The sequence below is a fragment of the Carya illinoinensis genome, chromosome 9 (assembly GCF_018687715.1).
Source record: "Carya illinoinensis cultivar Pawnee chromosome 9, C.illinoinensisPawnee_v1, whole genome shotgun sequence".
Taxonomy (NCBI): domain Eukaryota; kingdom Viridiplantae; phylum Streptophyta; class Magnoliopsida; order Fagales; family Juglandaceae; genus Carya; species Carya illinoinensis.
The window spans coordinates 33,780,153-33,800,934 of NC_056760.1; the positions used below are offsets into that span (position 1 = coordinate 33,780,153).

General features: G+C 35.0%; 1 protein-coding gene across 1 annotated transcript; it reads left to right on the forward strand.

The window, feature by feature from the left end:
* Window positions 1-636: 636 nt before the first annotated feature.
* LOC122275632 (putative white-brown complex homolog protein 30) lies at window positions 637-10,361 on the forward strand. The gene is made up of 14 exons (XM_043084770.1): window positions 637-1,151; window positions 1,229-1,305; window positions 1,914-2,189; window positions 2,282-2,345; window positions 2,842-2,988; window positions 3,169-3,203; window positions 4,220-4,293; window positions 4,551-5,479; window positions 6,007-6,303; window positions 7,141-7,623; window positions 7,808-7,956; window positions 8,196-8,485; window positions 8,583-8,716; window positions 9,905-10,361. Exons 1-14 carry the CDS (start codon window positions 913-915, stop codon window positions 10,059-10,061), a joined length of 3,351 nt encoding a protein of 1,116 aa, XP_042940704.1. The 5' UTR covers window positions 637-912; the 3' UTR covers window positions 10,062-10,361.
* Window positions 10,362-20,782: the final 10,421 nt, after the last annotated feature.

Genomic DNA, 20,782 nt, shown 5'->3' on the forward strand with positions numbered 1-20,782 from the left:
TATAAGTTTCTTAAGCTTTTATGAATCATGTAAACCTATTAATTTTCTTTTTTTCCAAGAACATTTGCCATATATAGAAAATCATGTTGTAAAACAAGTTTTACAAAATGAATAGATGATTCAACTGTTTGCAGACCTTACAAATTCAACCAACAAAAGCACAAGAATTTCAATATTATGTCTATTGATCTTGTACAAAATGACAAAGATGGTTGAATCATAGTACAAACATCAAAGTAATCTTTTTTTGAACTAATTTTTTTTTATACTTATATTAAACTTGTTCGAAACAAGTTTGCTAAAAGTGTCAAATATAATCACATTCAATCGTTTTAAGTATGGACCCATTCAAATATTGTTGCTACCTTTATTCAATAAGGATGGCATTTTTTTTTATTCTGAAAATACATTGTTCGAATAGAATACCTTCAGTTTTGAAGTTTTTCTTTTCATTGTTAAAATATATTGTTGCCACGTCATTCGGTTGTTACGTTGTTCCTTTAATCTGAAACCTTAATAAATAGAGCGTCCTAAAGACTTCTTGCTCCTTAAATTTAGCCACCCATTCCTCCCCGCCATTTCTTCATCTCAAAGTCTGGACCTTCCAAGCCTCCCAAGACTTCTCACAACACCATTAACCAGAAGTTCAACCTCCCTTGTTGTTCAGCAACAAGTTTTGTTAACATTCAATTTGCATTCCGATCTCCTATTACTCTATTATTTGGTTTTGTTCCAAAATTAAAGTTGAATTCATTTTAGAATTAACACAATTCAAGTTTACATATAGCAAGGATGCTATGGTTAACCATTATTTGACAAGCCTGAATTTGGATTTGGGCAATTCAAGAATTCTATTTACAATTGTTACTTGGGCTATTTTCCTTGAATTTGTGATTTGGAGACGTTTCAGCAATGGCACTGAGGGAATCCAGGATTCATGTCTGTTGGATTCCTCATGTTTTGTTGTACATCATTATTGGCTTAAGTTTATTGCCGTGCATTCAATGTGTGGATGGGAATGACTACAGTCAGACTGGTAATCCGGCTGTGCTTCCAATTGTGACACAGCTCATCTACGGTCGACTTTCGAATCTCACCAAAATTTTGAGCCAAGACATCAAAGAGAATTTGGGATTCTGCATAAAGGATGTGTGAGTGATTTGATGAAGTTTTTACAACAGTTTGGTGCTTTTATCTTACATGTTTCGTTTTAATTTTCTTCTTTCAGGGATGTCGATTGGCATGGTGCATTCAATTTTGCTGGAAAGTTGGATTTCTTGACAAATTGTGTCAAGAAAACTAAGGGTACGAGTCTTTGGCCTTTTCAAAATGAATCTACTTCATTTGCTGAATGTTGCATCCATGGGCAAATGAGGCTTTTGAGCTTTTTCTAGGACTTATATTTATAGCATCTCTATTCCGATAAAATATATAGTTTAAGAGAAAATTACTATCACAGTAGCTCGTTTCATTCTCAAATCTATGACAGTAACCTTTTCCTATGATACATCTATCTCCCTTCCCTCCCATGCATCTGATTGTTGAGAAATTCTACAATCATGAACCTTAGCATCCAGTCTTATCAATTGATGTAGCACATTTTAAGTAGTTTCATAAGTCAACCACATAGATAAAAAGCTATTGAAAATGTGACCCATCTTTTTCTTTTTCTTGGTGGTTTGAACTCCTATTATGGCCTTTTTTGTTTTGCTTGCCAACCTCATCAAGGTTCCTGGATGTGAAGATCTAGCTAGTATGGAATCAGGAGAATAAAAGGCAACAAAGTTTAAATGCTAAAGAATCTGATCTTATATATTATCATGTAATGTTCATTATTTGTTGATTACATCCCCCAAAAGAATTTGTACAACTTACACCTTTACCTACTTTGGAATGTTGGATGTGATTCACAGGTGACCTCACACAGAGACTATGTACAGCAGCAGAATTAAGATTCTACTTCAAAAGTTTGTTTGAAAGAGGGGCAGCCGAGGACAATTACTTAAAACCTAACAAGAACTGCAATTTGAGTTCATGGGTTTCTGGATGTGAGCCAGGTTGGGGTTGTAGTGTTGGCCAAGACCACAATGTTGACCTCAAAACTTCAAAAGCCATGCCTTCAAGAACTCAGGACTGTCAACCTTGTTGCGAGGGTTTCTTCTGTCCCCAGGGCATTACTTGCATGATACGTAAGTACGTGAAAATCATGAAACATGTTGTCACTGTTGAGATTGAGCTGTAACTAACACCATTTTTTTCCTCTCATTTCTTCTACATGAAGCTTGCCCATTAGGTTCTTATTGTCCACTTGCAAAACTAAATAAAACGACGGGAATCTGCGACCCGTAAGTTTCATGTCTCATCTTTGACTTTCTTAATTATCACTTGTCCCAAAATCTTAAATTAATGGGAGAATAAAAATTTAGTTTCAGAGGAGGTAAATATAATTATTTGAATTACATTCTACCATTCTTGCTCATATGTAGATTGCCACTTAATAAGTTGGTCCAACGTGAAACATTTAAGAGAAAAGATATTTGCAACCGTGAATTATACAATCGCTGCGTAATTGTTTTGAAAAAAAATGAATAAAACATTGTATCCACATGAAAAAATTAATTAATTTTTTAGTAGTGAATTTCATTATTTTTCAAAGCGATTATGTAACGTTTACTCACTTTACGATTGTACGTAGAATTACTTAATATTTAATTAAATGGAGTGAAATGGTTCTGAATCGATCACCACTTGCCCAAAAAAAGCTTAAGCTAATGGGAGGAAAATTAACCATTTAAATTATAGTCTAACAGACTGATATTCACTGGTAGAAACAATCTGCAGATACAGCTATCAAATAGCTCCAGGAACTCCCAATCATACTTGTGGTGGTGCTGATATCTGGGCCGATGTTGAGAGGAGCAGTGAAATTTTCTGTTCACCAGGGTCATATTGTCCAACTACCATACGCGAAGTTCCTTGCAGGAGTGGGTAGTGATTATCCCAGAACTTACAGCTCGTTCCTCATTCTTAACATGACACTTGATCTGAATCATTATAATCAGCTTTTAAGTTAATTTTAATTTTTCTTTGGTGCATGAATTTATCATATAGTGCAACTGTTGGTTCTGAATCTGTCTGTACTAAAATGATGTTCTCTTGCAATTTCAGGCATTACTGCAGGATGGGCTCCACTTCCGAAAAATGTAAAGTTGTTTATTTATTTTTTAAGCTTCTTCCATGTAACATGGCACTAATCTTAATTCTTCACTTGTAGAAAAAAATTCACTTACTGTTATATTTATAATCTGTTAACAAACGAATTTTCCTCAAGCTGCTTTTTTCTCACCGTATCTACCCCATTTGCTGTTAAGATAATTTGTTAGAAATGAAGACTCTTGTGCCACATCCTGGTCAGTGCTCATTAGAGTATAGAATTCATTCATAATCCAGCCTAGTTGTGATTTTCATACCTGTCTGAAAATATTATGTCAAACAATTAATAAAGTTTCAGAATGTCAAATCTCTTAGGGAGGTGATCATGTCAGTATCAATGCACTTGATCTCATCAAAACTATGCGGTTGAGCATGTTAGGGCAAGTGTAGTACTAGAATGAGTGACCTCCTGAAAAGTCCTCGTGTTACACCCCTCCTAAAAAGATCTCTTAGGGAGGTGAAAACCCTTAAGAATCATTATAAACAGCAATTAACAACTTTCCCTCTACGTAATGTGTGATCTTATTCACTACCCTCTTGTGCTAAATCAAAGCCATTAAAATTTCCTCTTAAATTTTTACATTCTCATTAGGTTGAAAGTGACAAGGTTCAAGTCTCACACTTCTAGTTGGGATTGGCTATGATTCCATTTGTAATGGCTCAAGAAAAACCTAAGCCATATATGGGCTTATACTCTAAAAGGAGTAGTCAAAGTTACAATTTGAAAAGTTACAATTTGAACCACTTGGAATCATTATAAACTGTAAGAACTTCTCCCTCCTATGTAATATAGGATTAGAATCACCACCCTCTCATTCTAAAACTGGTGGATCATATCTAATGAAAACTTCAGTTAGATGCCATGTCTTTTGTCTCAAATGTAAACCTATTCGTTGGTTATTCCTCCTAGCCATGTTGCCTCTTTAAATTGACATGTAGTGCACTACAGCAAATTTTCTCAGCATCTTTAGTTTTTGTGATTTTGATTCTTATTAACCTTTCGCAGTGTGCTTCAAGTTGACGACCTGTAATCCAAATACAGCAAACCAAAATATTCATGCCTACGGTGTCATGCTTCTTGTAAGTAAATGTGTATCTAGTCGTACATGAACAAGTTGACCACCATCTCGAAATGGCCGGTTCGCTGTGGTGTTTTGTTAGTTGGGATAAAATTATTTAATTATGATTGTTAAATTTAAAAGAAGGAAAAAATAGAGCACTCCCAAATTTTCTTTCTTCATTCCTAAAAGTCACATTCTTTAAAGATCTGTTTACTAGGATTCTATCTAACATGAGTCCTGTCTCTTGAATTTGATATTGTTAACTTGCCTATACAGGTTGCATTATGTACTCTGCTGCTCTTTATATACAACTGTTCTGATCAAGTTCTCACCACTCGAGAAAGAAGACAGGCTAAGTCTAGGGAAGCTGCGGCCAGACACGCACGAGAAACTGCACAGGCACGAGAAAGATGGAAATCTGCAAAAGATATTGCCAAGAAAAGTGCAGGGGGTTTGCAAGAACATTTATCCCGGACTTTTTCTCGTAAAAAATCTGTAAGGCAGCCAGAACAGATGATGGTTCTTGGTCAAGCTAAACCTGGAAAAGATGATGCTCGATTACCACCTTTGCCTCTAGGTTCTTCAAGTACATCTGCACAATCCTCTGGCACTTCCAAAGCAAAGAAAAAGGAACCAAGTAACCTCACAAAAATGCTGCATTCTCTTGAGGAAAATCCAGATAGTAATGAGGGTTTTCATCTGGAGATTGGAGACAAAAATCTAAAGAAGAATATGCCAAAAGGTAAACAATTGAGTACTCACAGCCAAATTTTTAAGTATGCATATGGTCAAATAGAGAAGGAGAAAGCTATGCAACAGCAGAACAACAACTTGACGTTCTCAGGAGTAATCTCGATGGCTGCTGGTGGTGAAATCAGAACTAGGCCTTCAATTGAGGTGGCGTTCAAAGATCTAACTCTTACTTTAAAAGGGAAAAAGAAACATTTGCTTAGGTGTGTCACAGGGAAATTCATGCCCGGTCGAGTTTCGGCTGTCATGGGTCCATCAGGAGCTGGAAAGACGACATTCCTTTCTGCTTTGGCTGGAAAGGTGACTGGATGCAACATGTCAGGTTTAATTCTTATAAATGGAAAAGTTGAATCCATGCAGTCATATAAGAAAATTATTGGTTTTGTGCCACAAGATGATATTGTGCATGGGAACTTGACAGTGGAGGAGAATCTGCGATTTAGTGCAAGGTGCAGGTACATATATTTGCCATGCCTTTTAACTACACCACCCTTTCCATTCTTGAATTTCATAGGTGGAATCCATTATTAGTTCATCATTCAATATCACCTGTGTCAAAGATTTCTATATCAGGATATACTTCTTGTCGGGAAAAGGCGTGCAAAAGAATCTGGGAAAGATATATTGAAATAGAATAAGCTCAAAGACTAAGCACCCGATCAAATGCCTTATGTGATCGTTAAAAAAGATCACATGCCCCTTGAATCTGTCAAATATACATCTACCTAAAAGGATTTACTGAGTTCTAAAAATGATCTAACAATTACATCTTTCTCCATGTTGTTAACATGATATGTCATGTAAACCAAAAAATATGTTTCCCTTATGGTAGTTTAAAGTTACATATCTTGTTTGTTGCTGCTGCTGCTGCTGCTTAACGTTACAATTTGACTTCCTGATTAAATAGATCATTGCCTACTGTTTATTTAGTTCCATTCACATTTTTATTTCATTTCTATCGCTGCATTACTTGATGCTGCAGACTATCGGCTGACATGCCCAAACCTGATAAGGTTCTGGTTATTGAAAGAGTCATCGAGTCTTTAGGACTTCAAGCAGTGAGAGATTCCCTAGTCGGAACAGTGGAGAAGCGAGGAATCTCTGGAGGCCAGCGGAAACGTGTAAATGTTGGCCTAGAGATGGTCATGGAACCTTCATTGTTAATCTTGGATGAGCCCACAACTGGTCTAGACAGTTCATCTTCCCTGTTACTTCTTAGAGCACTTCGCCGTGAAGCTCTTGAAGGGGTAAACATCTGCATGGTAGTTCACCAACCCAGGTAAGCTCCATCTCTCTCTCTCTCTCTGTAAATCCTTTCCCGGTTCAAATGAAATTCCCAACAAAAAATATTTCTCTTTGTAAAAGAATGAATGATGGGACCCTCTATTTACCTTTTGTTTTTGTCCCCTTTTTATTTGTAAATTGTTAGGTGCATCACCTCGTACAAGCTTTTAAGACAAATAAATTCTCTAGGAGTCTAGATGCTTATATTTACCATAGAAATGAAATTTTAAACAAAAGTATTCTGTTTTCTGTAGAATTCATTTATTTTATGCAACAAGTTCCTTATTTTTCCCGTTTACATTCATTGCATGATTGGGGACTCCTGCATGAGCATTCTTCAGAAACATTACCGTGAGAGTTTCTTGGGCAGAAGGAGAAGGAAGAACAAGTAATAAAGAGAGAGGTGGGGGAGAACCTTTTAGCGGCATGAATGAACACAATTTTGTAAACAGTTTATTCAATAGGCCAATTGCATTAGGTTTATGGAAACATAAGGAGAACTTGAAATCAAATTCTGAAAGATTTTGTTGAATCACGATGTAAACATCAAGTCCATCATTGTTCAGCCTCATCAATTTGTATATAACCGAGTCTCCATCAAGCAGAAGAAGAAAATGTACTTTCAGAAATGATTTCAGGCATCTGAAACGTGTACAAATTGACTCATTATTTTGGGTTTGCAGTCAGCTGAATAAGATCAAAAAGGGGGGATCACTTATAGGCATTGTTTTCTCTTCCTTTTAAAGATTTACGAGAATCACTTACAATCAGATTTTTCCTAAATATTGTGGTTGATTCATTTTTTTTTTTTTTTTTTCGTCTTCCCATACAGCTATGCTTTGTTCAAGATGTTTGATGATTTGATACTTTTAGCCAAAGGTGGTCTTACTGCATATCATGGATCTGCAAAGAAAGTTGAAGAATACTTTGCTGGCCTTGGCATCACCGTACCAGAACGTGTTAATCCTCCAGACCACTTCATCGACATTTTGGAAGGTATAGTGAAACCAAGCTCACGTGTGACTCGTGAACAGCTTCCAGTTAGATGGATGCTTAAAAATGGATACAGAGTTCCCGCAGATATGCTGCAATATGCTGATGGACTTGCTGCAATGTCCTCAACTAGTGACTCAAATCCTGGTGATGATGAAGCTACTACTATTGAACAATCTTTCGCTGGAGATTTGTGGGAGGATATGAAGTATAATGTTGAGACAAAACGAGATCGTATACAACATAATTTTTTGAAGTCTAAAGACTTATCCAACCGGAGAACTCCTGGAGTAGCCAGACAGTACAGATACTTCCTAGGGAGGTATATATAATATTCCACCATTCTTTTGTGTTAGCTAAATGAGCAACCAACTTCCCTACTTTGTCATTGACTCATTGGGAAAATTTTAGCTCACAAGGAGCAGTCTCTGCTCCCTTTTCAGTTTCATGAATTGTGTATTGTAGAATATTATATCTAGTGTCAAGTATATGTTCAAATCTTTCAGGGTTAGTAAGCAGCGGCTACGTGAAGCTAGGGTTCAAGCAATTGATTATATGATTTTACTACTTGCTGGAGCCTGCTTGGGAACTCTTGCTAAAGTGAGCGATGCAACATTTGGGTCCCTTGGCTATACTTATACCGTCATTGCTGTTTGTAAGTTTTAAAATACAAACTAGTTATCTATTTTATGTTTTGGCAGTCTATAACATTCTATTTTTAAGCTTTAAACCATTTTTAATGACAATCTGGCATCCCTCTTTTATTTTAGCTAGTTATCCTCTCCCTTAGGTTGTACTTTCTGACGTTGAAAACTTTAGTAATTTAAAAACCAGATGTTTTTGTACATCTCATCTCTCATGGTGTGTTATTAATTGTTTTTTTTTTTTTTGTAGCGCTACTATGCAAGATTTCAGCTTTGAGAACATTCTCTCTGGACAAATTACAGTATTGGAGAGAGAGTGCATCAGGGATCAGCAGTCTGGCCCATTTTCTCTCCAAAGATGCAGTTGAACTTTTCAATACATTCATCAAGCCTTTGCTTTATCTATCAATGTTCTACTTTTTCAACAATCCAAGATCATCTTTTACAGACAATTACGTTGTTTTGGTTTGCCTTGTTTACTGCGTGACTGGCATCGCTTACGTACTTTCCATCTACCTTGAACCTAGTCCTGCCCAACTGGTATATACACCAATCAACTCAATGCACATGAACATGTATCCCTTTTCAATTCAATTGTTCTTTTAAGGCTAATATCCCTTTTCTTTTCCTCTTGCAGTGGTCTGCGATTCTTCCTGTTGTTTTAACTCTTATAGCAGTTCAAGAAAACGACAATCGATTTCTCAAGTACCTAGGAAAGTTGTGCTACACAAAGTGGGCCTTAGAAGCTTTTGTCATTTCAAATGCCAAAAGGTTTGTTCTTAGAATTTAACTTCAATCAAGACCTGCTGTAAACCAATGCCTTTACACCCTCTAATAAAAAGCTAACACATCAACTTTTTATTGAAAGTCATATAAAAAAACACAACACCAAAAACAAATTAAACCTCTCCAAAACTAAAATTAAAAAATTAAAATTAAAATAAAACAACAAAAAACAGGGTGGACAGCCACCCACAAGGGCATTTTTTTGTATGAAAAAGTGTAGAACCTTTAGGAGGCAACTTGTGATTGAAGGGTGTAAAGCTACCGCATCCCGACCGTAGGGGAGCTCTTGTTCTTATATCTCTCCCATCTTTCTTTCTCCCTTGAGTAAGGCATGCTTATACAGACATGCACACAGCATCCTGGTGCATGCATGGACATATACTTGGAAACATTGGCATTATTGATGAGGGGATTCAGCCAGAATTTATTTAAACCTTTGTTGGCATTGTTGCTTGATATTATATGGAATACTATCATCATTAAGTATTTTATTTGGGATATAGTGCTCAAGATGGCAAATTTAGACATATAAGTGGAGCAAACTGAATGCAGTGGGGAGTTCTTTAACATGTGCTTCTTTTATGTTACATTTTGTTGATTTTAGGTCATATGTTCACTTCCTTAAGGCTCCTTTGGTTTACAAAAGAAAATCTGCTCCATTGCAGTTTGAGAAGCAAGATAAGAGAAATATAAAACATGAAGAGTGAATTTTTTGTCTTCCTTTCCTATATCTCGGTTATTCTTCCACTATAACATCATAAAACAAGCCTTGGATAAAAACTGGCACGTATCTATTTAGATCTAAGGTAGATCTTTTGGTATTGGTGAGGTAGCTCTAAGTAGCCATACCCCTACTTAGTACTTGTGTTTGGTTTATCGTTTCCTCATTGAACTCCCTCTTAGAAGTTTCTAATTTATGCATTCAAGCTATAATTTTCTCCTGGTCAGCTGCAACAGGTTAGGCTCCTGTAATTTTGTAAGATATGGACACAAATTAAATGCATTTAGGGGAAAATGTGAAACATAATAAACTCTTACAACTGGTATAGGATTCTGATATAGATTGGAGAAATATTGAATATTCATTAATCATGTTATGATTATACATTTCAAGTTAATTGCATTAGCTTGTCAATTTTACCATATAACAGTTTTATCATCTGCTTTTCTCAGGTATTCTGGGGTGTGGCTGATAACTCGTTGCAGTTATTTAATGCAAAGTGGCTATGATCTTCAAGACTGGGCTTTTTGTCTACTCTTCCTCATTCTTGCTGGTATAGTTTGCCGTGTTCTGGCATTCTTTTGTATGGTAACCTTTAAGAAAAAGTGAGCAGCTTGGACATTCTCTCTTTGCTGATTTCCCAGTGTGCCAATCAGAGAAGTCCAATTTCTGCACCCTTTTTATCATGAAGATGCAGAAGGATTCCAATACCGTTAGTGACAAAAACATTCCCTCTAGGAATGGGAACTGATGGCTAACAATTAAGTAGAATCATGTGAATCAAGTCTCGTGACCCAGTTTAGGAATCACTGGCCATTCCTTTTGTATTTAGTTTGGTTATTTGTAGGTAAGTAGAGAGTTGGCACATCATGCTTCTCATAGAAAGAAGAAACAATGCTATTCCACTTTTAGTTCTTGCATTTTGTCGTCTGCCCTAACTATATCACAGCTTGTGTGACACCTCCTAACTAATTTCAGAAGGAAAATGCTGAAGCCACGAAATATTTCACGGACATGAGACACAAACAATCAACGTCGAGGATTTGAACGAGTAATGAGTCTCATCATGTTTGTGAAAAACTATGCAAGAAAAATAAAATAAAACAAGAAATTAATTAGAACTATTGATGGAACCCATTTGCCGGTTAGCATTTCTCCGGCAACACAAATACCATATATATTGGTAGAAAATGATTACCTATGAAGAATATCATGGCTGTTTCCGATTTTCAAGACTTTTGTCATGCTCATACGAATGGATACATGGAGACGTACAGAAGGGAACGACATCTACAAGACTTTTGTCATGGTAACAGGTCAATGGGTATACGTGAAATGTTTAATCATCATTCGTCACTCATATGTAATATTAAGAGAATATTTGAAGTTTGAAAAAATAGATAGAAGATGTTGAATTATATTCCAAGTTTTCCTCACGATAAACAAATTAAAATTGGGGTAGCATCTATGGCTATTCATAATTCTTGTAGGACTCATGAATTAAACGAGCATGAGTTTCAATCATATGATGATAATAAGGATTATCTACCTACTGAATAAATGGATGATGAAAAAGTAGAAGAATATTTAACCATGCTACAATTAGAGACATCTTATGAAAATGCTATGAATATTGAGTGTAATTGTATTAATATTTCACTCTTGAGTTGTTGGAAGGATTTTTTTTTTATTTTTTTATTTATTTTTTACATTATAAGTGTTGTATGAAAATTTTATTTTGTGGGTGAAAATCTGATATCTTATTTTGCTACCATTTATATATATTGAAATCTAGCAAATATATATATATATATATATATATATATATAATATTGAAAATTAATGAAAGTGCAAATAAAGAGAGAATATGTGAATATATTATATTATTATTATTATTATTATTAGGCAATCGTTTTTTTATTTTTTATTTGATTCCAAGATTTAGTTTCTATTAAGGGTATGGTTATAATTTTTTTAAAAAAAAAATGACATTATTTTCATTTTCTACCTCAAAATGCACTTTTTTATGTTATTATCAAACAAATGTAACAAGTTTAAAATCACTTCATACATATATTTATCAAACAATAAATAACTTTCTAACAATAGAGTTTATTAACAAAGTCCACGGCTAAAAGCTCTAAAGCCAAAACTATATTTCCAACGGAAATCACATGCAGGCTCGAAGCATTTCAAGTGATGTTATTAAAATTGAAGAGGCATCTTGTTGCATTCTTTCTCCTAGTGGGCATCCTTAATAAAACTCGCTATTGTTTTTCCATAAAAAATGAGTATGTTATGGAATTCGGATGTCCAAATGTAACGACCGATCCAATAATATTTTTGGGGAGTAGTTTATTGGGCTAGTAATAAGTTTTAAAAGTCCATAAGAAATTTTAATAGACAATTGGACATATATTGGAGTCAAGACCAGACTCGTTAAAATTATTGAATTTTGAGCCTATGAAATGAACCCAAACCCATAGGCTCAATGCCGGTTTCTTCGTAACTTAAAGACTGGTTTGGATACAGAAGTCCCCCAATTGATCTCATCTAATAATTATTACTTTTTTAAATTTTCATACAAAATATAATAAACAATTCAAAATTTTTAAATCTCAAAACAATAATAATATTAAAAAATAATATTTTAACAATATTTTATTTAACTTTTAACTTTCATATCAACTCATTTCATCTCAACTCACTATTTAAACCTCCCCTAAATCATGCACGTCTCCACTTTCTACTAGGATTCATGTCCCAATATAATTCTCTCCCAACAAGGTTAAAATTCTACCGTCCTTGTCACCCTAAATTTCTAAACCTGACTACCCTATATACAAAAATGTGTGTGTGTGTGAGCATGCGCACGCGTGTGTCTTTCTAGACTGTTAGCATCCACTATTTTTCTCCCTTACAAAACCAGGGTGGACATAAGTTTACTTTATTTTCTCAACAAGCCCCTCATGTTATACACGTTGTCAATGTCTACCTCTTCAAGCCACACTCCTCACAACAAAAACCATTAACCTCCGTTAATCAAGTCAAATGATGCACACCCAAACTGTAAGCTACTTTAATTTTCACCAAGAGCCAAAGTAGCCACCAAATGTGTCCATGCAACACAGCTACACTACAAGTCAACCATGCCGAAAACTATCCAACTGCATATGTGCAACCCTACATCGAGAACCACCAAGTTTTGCACCGTCCAAAACTCTGCCCTCTTCATTCACACACAACAGATGCAACTCATGCACTAACGCCCCCTGTTTTACAATACAAAAACAAAGTAACATTGCTTAAACTAAGAGCAAGTCGGCCGCACGTCTTCCCCTGCACAAGAAGTGCCAACCACCGTAGTCTCAATAGGCTACCGTTGATGATTGCACTGAAGGATCAAACGATGCTGCCACCTACTTCCAAGACCCACACTGTGAAGCTAAAAATGAGTTGCCTCGCCAGCCACAACACCTAACTTGTAATGGCTCTGTGTTGAAAGGAAGGAATTAGTTGAGAATGAAAGCTTAAGGAGATTGACTGTCTTGGTAAAATGGTACATTGCAATTTAGTCATATGATGCATTGGGAAGAAAGGCACAAGGATGTCTTAGCTGAAGTTAAACGGTGCGCGCAAATAAGTGGAACGGTGCATTCAAATATATAGTGAGGGTGTCACAGCAAGAGCAAGGAACAATAATGATTTAATTGTAAACACATATATTAAACGTTATGTTATACTGTAAGTAGCCATAGATATAAACTGACTGTGAATGAAGGATTGGTCATTCTGGAAGTTAGTTGATTCTATGGAGTGTGAAGATTATGCAAAAATCTCTTCCAATAAATTAAGATGGTTTCTTGGTTATCATTCTTGCTTTCTTGATTGTTTTCTTGAAATTGATTTATGTTATTTGTTCTTAATTTTCTTGTTCTTAATCATACTGGGTGAATCGGCAAGTAGCAATACCATTACAGTTGGATCAGAGAGGCCGATCCTCTCATGGTAGAGAATACTCTATTAGCAACAGCCTTGAAGGTACATCAAGAAGGTTCTTTCAGGTAGCAAGAAGGTTCTTTGAGGCATCAGGATGGTATCTTGAAGCAGTTGGAGGAGCACAACCATGTAATCAATGGAATTATATGCAAGTTAGATCAGTTAACTGATATGTTAAAATCTTTAATAGAATGTTAGCAACATACTTACGTTCCTCAAGTTATTTTGAAGGTAGAGGCGTTGTCATGAGGAAGGGTCATATGGGCATGGAATGAATCTTGATGAAAGGAGTGCTGTTCTTAGAGGGGTTAGACTAGAATTTCTTCACTTTAATGGAACTAATCCTCTTGTTCTTAGAGGGGATGAAAGTACTCAGTACTTTGAGTTCCATCATATCTCACTTAATCAAAGGCTTTTGATGGCCTCTTATCACATGAAGAGTGAGGCTCTCGTGTGGTATCAAGATGCTAGTGATTGTGAAATTTTTTCAAGTTGGGATTCATTTGCGAAAGCCCTTCAAGTGAGGTTTGGCCCCACTGCATATGATGATCCTATGGAGACTTTAACTCATTTAAAGTAGACATCTATTGTGGCTGTTTACAAAGCACAGCTTGAGGCATTATCAAATAGGCTACAAGGTCTATCAGAGGGGCACAAATTAAGCTATTTTATGAGTGGATTGAAGGATGAGATTCGACTGACTGTTTGAATGCTCAATCATATTGATTTAAATGCAACTTTGGTCTTGCAAAAATACAATAGGAATATATGTTGGTTTCTAGAAAATCTTAGAGAGGTAGTGTGGCAGGTGGGGATAAGACTCAACATGAGATGGCTGGGGATAATGGTAGAATGCAAAAGAAAAATATTCTAGTTAAGAGTATTTTTCATCTCAAATGGATGACAAAAGGAGAAAGAGTCGTTGTTATCATTGTGATGAGAAGTGGAATCCCGCCCATGTTTATAAGAATCCCAAAGTGTATTCGTTACAAGTAGAGTAGCATGTTTTAGATTAATCAGTGTTGGATGATAGTAAAATGCTTCCAAAAGTGGAAGAAGTAGTGTAGGGAGTGGAAGAGGAACGTATTTTTTAGAGATTTCTATTAATGCTATCTCAGGGTGTTTTACCAACAACGCAATGAGATTACATGGCAGAATTGGAGCATTGCTATGGAAATCTTAGTGGACTTAGGAAGTACTCATAACTTCCTGGATCTACTAGTGGTTCAGGAAGCTAGACTAAATATTGAAAGGACTCGAGCTTGTAGGTCAGATTGGCCAATGGAGCTAAAGTTTTGAGTCAAGGCAGAGGTGAAGAAGTGATTAGAATACAAGGCTCCAAGTTTTCAATACCTTTCCATGTGCTTACTTTGGGGGTTGTGACATTGTCCTTGGAGTGCAATAGCTCAAGACCTTGGGTTCAATTCAGTGGGATCTCACAAGAATGTCTATGAGTTTCAGGCTGGGAAAGGATATTATTGTTTTGGAAGGAATTAAGAATGACACTATTGATGTTCTTGTTGGAAATAAAGGGCTAAAATCTGACTTAGTTAAAAAAGAAGTTGACTCTTGCAATTGATGGTTGTGGATCAGGAACAGAAAGTTGAAACTCCACAAGGGTTTATTACTCAATTACTAGAACAATATCAAGAAGTGTTTGTAGAACCTGTTGGCTTACCACCAAGAATGGCATTTGATCATCCTATTAATTTGAAGGATGGGACAACTCCTGTATTAGTGAGACCATATAGGCGTCCTCATTATAAGAAGTCAGGAATAGAGAAGATTGTTCAGGACTTGTTGGCTTCTGGGGTGGTGAGACCCGGCCAAAGTCCTTCCTCATCACCTGTTCTATTAGTCAATAAAGCGAATGGCACTTGAAAGATGTGTATTGACTATCGTGTACTTAATCAAGGGACTATCAAAGACAAGTTTTCCATACCTGTAATTGATGAGTTGCTTGATGAGCTTTTTGGAGCATAAGTGTTTTCTAAGTTAGATCTAAGGATAGGTTACCATCAGATAGAGTTGGAGAACAAGACATGCCAAATACAACTTTTAGAACTCATGAGGGCCACTATGAGTTCTTGTTCATACCTTTTGGTCTTACAAATGTACCAGCCACTTTTCAAGGGTTAATTAATGATATATTCAAACCATTTTTGAAGAAATTTGTGTTAGTTTTTATTTTTTATTTTTTTATGAGATACTGGTGTATAATAGAAATGTTGGTGATCATGTTTCGCATTTGAAGTCTGTCCTATAAGTACTAAAGCAACATACCTTGTATGCTAAAATATTGAATTGTAAGTTTGGAACTACGAATTGAGTACTTAGGCCACATCATATCAGGGAAAGGGGTGCAACCAGATCCTTCTAAAATAGTGACTATGGCAGAGTGGCCTATTCCCAAAACTTTGAAGTCTTTAAGGTGATTTTTGGGTCTCATAGGTTACTACAGAAAATTCATAAGGGATTATTTACAGCCCCATTAATTGTTCTATTGAAGAAGAATTCCTTCCATTAGGATGAAGCAGTTGTCATAGCATTTGAATAGTTGACGAAAGCTATGAGTAATCCTTCGGTTTTAAGATTGCCGTATTTTTCTAAAGTATTCATAATTGAATGTGATGCTTCAGGCATTGGGTTGGGGTTTGTGCTTATGTAAGAGGGCCAACATATTGCTTTTTATAGCAAGGCCTTGAAGGGGAAGGCCTTATTGCTGTCTACTTATAAAAAAGAGTTATTAGCTCGTCTCTGCAATGAGTAGATGGAGACCTTACCTATTGGGACATACATTCAAGGTCAAAACTAACCAATAGGCCTTAAAGTATTTGCTTGAACAAAAGATTGGGACTGAACCTCAACATAGTTGGATATCCAAGCTAATTGGATATGACTTTACCATTGATTACAAGAAGCACAAGGAAAATGTGGTGGTTGATGCCCTTTTGAAGAGAAATGAGGAAGATATAGCAACTGTTACTTTAATTTCTTTTCCCACTCCTCTATGGATAAAACAAATTAAGAACAACTACCATTTGTGTCCTAAAGTATTTGAAATTGTATCTAAGCTGCAACAAGGATAGGAGAATCCTAAGTATTATTCTTTGTAGCAAGGATTATTGCTAAGGAAGGAAAAATTGGTTCTCATTCCTTCTTCATCCTTTCATGCCAAAATTTTGCAACTCATTCATCATAACCCTAAGGCAAGTCATGTAGGTTATCATAAAACCTTGCAGAAAGCTAAGTTGAATTTCTGTTGGGAAGGGATGTGCAGGAACATCAAGGAGCTAATTACAGAATGGGAGACCTACCAGGTTAATAAGCATGAGAATGTGCAGTACCCTGGGTTGTTACAACCATTATCTGTTCTTGGTTCTCCATGGCTGGATATCTCTATGGATTTTGTTGAAGGCTTGTCACTATCCAATGGGTATTCTATTGTCTTTACTATAATTGATAAATTGACTAAATTGACACTTTTTTATCCACTCTCACATCCATACACAACCATGAAAGTTGCATTGGTCTTTTTTTTTTTTTTGGGAGTCTTTAAGCTTCTTGGATTACCTAAATCCATTGTTTCAGATAGAGATCAAATTTTCACCATTTCTTTTTGGAAGCAATTATTTCATTTTCAGAGTACTTCATTGGACTTTAGGTCAACCTACCATTCTCAACTTGATGGCCAGATAGAAGCTTTGAACAAGTGTTTGGAAACTTATTTGAGGTGCTTCACTAGTCAAAAACCAAATAAGTGGAATTTGTGGTTGCCCATGGTTGAGTAGTGCTATAATACTACAACACACTGTTCCTTAGGCCTTACTCCTTTTGAGACGCTTTATGGTTATCCCTCACCAAGGTTTTTGTCATATGTTCTAGGTACTTCCACTAATAATGTTGTTGATCAGCAATGAAGTCTAGAGACTAGCTGCTATCATTGTTAAAAGAGAACATATACAAGGCTCAGCATAGGATGAAATTTTATGCTATTAGAAGGAGGATTGAGAGGAGTTTTCAAGTTGGGGATTGGGTTTTTCTGAGACTGCAACCCTACAGGTAGAAGATTGTATCTATGAGGCATAAGATGAAGCTAGCTCCAAGATTTGTCCAATAAGTCTAGCAAATACAACATTTTGAGTAAAAAATAGACAAACATATGACCATCCAGTTGATACATCTATTAAAATTATAAAATATCTAAATGGCCCACATGGTGGATATATAGGTCCATATATATCTCCATGGATTCTTTGTAAAATGATGGAGATTCAATAATTACCTTGGAAGGAGATGGTTTTGAGAATTAGCTTTCTTTTGAAACATGCAACACATGCATAATAATTTAGTAAAAGAATTTTCTGGTTCTTTAATAGATGTTCATATGAATTCTCAATTATTCGAGACATCATGATTGATCCCAGATGATCAAAATAATCATGAAAAAGCATAAAGATCTTTTGATCAGAGCACTTTTGATGCATTACAACATGAGATTCACTTGTTTTCAATGTTGTCTAATATAACCCATAAGAGAAAGCTGACAGTTTTTTTAATATGAGCTTTTGGCCTAATTTTATTGTTGTGATGTAAAGATATTCATCACTACCTTTATTAATAGTTTGAACATGATAACCATTACGGCGAGTATATTTAAAACTCAATAAATTTCTTCTAAATTCTGAAGAATATAAAACATCATTAAAACAAAGTTTTGTTCCTTTTGACAACAAGATGTCGGCTCTTCCGCCTTCAATTAGGTTCGGAAATTATTGTATTAACGTTTGCTATAAATAATGTTAAATATGGAAAATATTTTTTATCTTTAAGAATTATGTGTGATGTATAACTGTCTGCCAAACACATCTTCACCAATCATCTTAAAATTGGTCAATGCATCAATAGAACTCATGTCTCCTTATAAATAAAAATATATATAAAACTTTATTAATCAAAAATAAAGTTTAATAGGATGTATTAAAAGATAACAACTCAAGCATAATGTAATTATAATAAATAAATAAAATTAATTGTTATGGTCATATGCATCACTAACCAAAATATTATTATCTCTATTTGGATCTATAAAGAAAAAATAAATATCGAGATGAGTTAGAATCATCATATTTGGATTAACAAAATAAACTACATGACCTTCTAGATCCTCGTGGTTGGTAAAATTCATTTCGATCATCTTTTTTTCTTCATAGATGCTTGATATAGGTCCACCAAATATTTGGACGTATGACAGGCACATGACCACTAACCAATGCCTTTTCATACCATACCAGTGATATTTCTCTTCATATTTGTTTACACTTATTTTGCAAGTCTTTATTTTCATCTTGTTTTGTCATGGTGTGGTTCCACTTCTAGTGGTATGAAGCATTTTTCTTTGAGAAAGTTTGAATATGCACCCATTGATTCTGATAGTTTTTTCTACTGCATCCACTTCCATATCCACATTCCTTTATTATGATGAAATAATACTCCATTAGCTTCAGAAAATGGAGTAGAATTCGTTAAATGAGGCTTGTGTATTTAGAACTAATATCTTGTTCAAGTGGTTGAACAAAACAACTAATTGTTAATAAAAAATCACAATGAACTTTCGCACTTGAGATTGCTGCTATAGGAGCACATTCGAGGTGTGAATATGTTATATGTTTCATTTCAAACATAGCATTATTAGTGATATTTTTCTCTACATAATTTTAATTGTGCAATTTCAGATGCATTTAATCACAACGAGCTTTTGAGAGGATCACGATCTTCTGGTACACGTACTACTCCCTTAAACTATTACATGGAATTAATAGATCTTTAATTGTGAGGTACTAAATCTTTAATAAAATTATTTCATTAGAGAGATATTTCAGGGATGCTTAATTTATTTCCTTAATAGTATTGAATAAGAAAGATATATCTAAATTTGAACCAATATATACAAGACAAGAATATTCATTGTATTGATATGATAACATTATACTTTATAAATATCACATAGATCATATCAAGATTTTATAAACATATATTAATATTTATGGAACAGAAACTTACAGTGGTTTAGGAAATGTTACTCGAATATCTTGCCAAAGATCAAAAGAATACAATGGTTGGCTAAGGTCTCGTACTAATAACGTATTGTAAAATTAAAGAGAAGTAACAAGAGATTTGAAAACCCACAATATATGAAACTAGTTCTTCAGGAACTCAATATTATTTCTCTTTGAATTTTTTGTTGCATGCCTACAAATGATCATCAAGATACCCTTTTATAGATATAGGAGGATAAGGAATATGAAGGGATGATGCGTGAATTAATGAGATACACTAATGAATTTAAGAATTCTAAGAGTTGGCACATGAATTAAAATTCAAAGAGTTGGTACATGAATGAGTTAGAATTCTAAAAGGTGGAAATTCATGTATACATTTATAACACATTATAGTTTTTAGGAGTTTTTAATGTTTATATTTTAGAATTTTAGATTCTTCCTTTTAAAAAATTTTAATTCAATGTATTTTTTGCTTATTATAAAATAGGTAGGCCTAGTCATCTCATCTTGTCTAAGTATTATAATTTTTCCAAACTTCCAAAAAAAAAAATTTAACTTTTTATTTTTATCTCATATTACTTGTGTAACCAAACAAAGGCTCAAGATTAGGGTTGGCTTAAGATTAGGGTTAGGGGTGAATAGAAACCGATGCAACGGGTCCCCACTGACGGGAACTAATTAGCAGCGTTAGGAACTGGTTGAAACTAGCTGGCATGTGGTGGAAATTTGAAGAAACCGACCTTTAACGGTTTGGTCTTGGTTTGAAGTTAAATCGGATAGCTAAATTGGATAATGAAATAAAACTTTTTTTTTTTTAATGTACCCTACTCAAAATGACGTTGTTCCACTTAAATTTAAGTGGAATGGCGTCGTTTTACTCCTATAGTATACAATACATAATGGAAATGACGCCATTTGATATTAAACTAAACAGTGTTGTTTTATTCAAAACATATGAAAATGAAATTAAGTGTGAAATGAAGCTATTTGATTTTAAACCAAACGGCGTCGTTTTGAGATGTGATCGTCTTCTTCCTCAAATCCCCTTCCCTCTTCTTCTCCGATTTAGTTTCTCCTTTGCAATTCTCTCTCTCTCTCTCTCTCTCTCTCTCTCTCTCAGGCGAAGGTCACTGCTAGGCAAACCTAAAACTGATCGAGCATTGTTAGAGATTCGTTAGAGTTGATATGGCCAGTTTTCTTTCTCTCTATCGATCAGTTACGGTTAGTTGCTCATTCATATTTTCAAACATTGGTTGGTGTCGAATTTTA

Excerpts from the sequence above, each read along its gene's own strand:
- LOC122275632 (XM_043084770.1), top strand. The coding sequence starts at position 913 with ATGGCACTGAGGGAATCCAGGATTCATGTCTGTTGGATTCCTCATGTT. Across the intron at positions 2,190-2,281 it reads GGGCATTACTTGCATGATAC|CTTGCCCATTAGGTTCTTAT; the intron begins GTAAGTACGTGA and ends TTCTACATGAAG. Across the intron at positions 8,486-8,582 it reads AACCTAGTCCTGCCCAACTG|TGGTCTGCGATTCTTCCTGT; the intron begins GTATATACACCA and ends TTCCTCTTGCAG.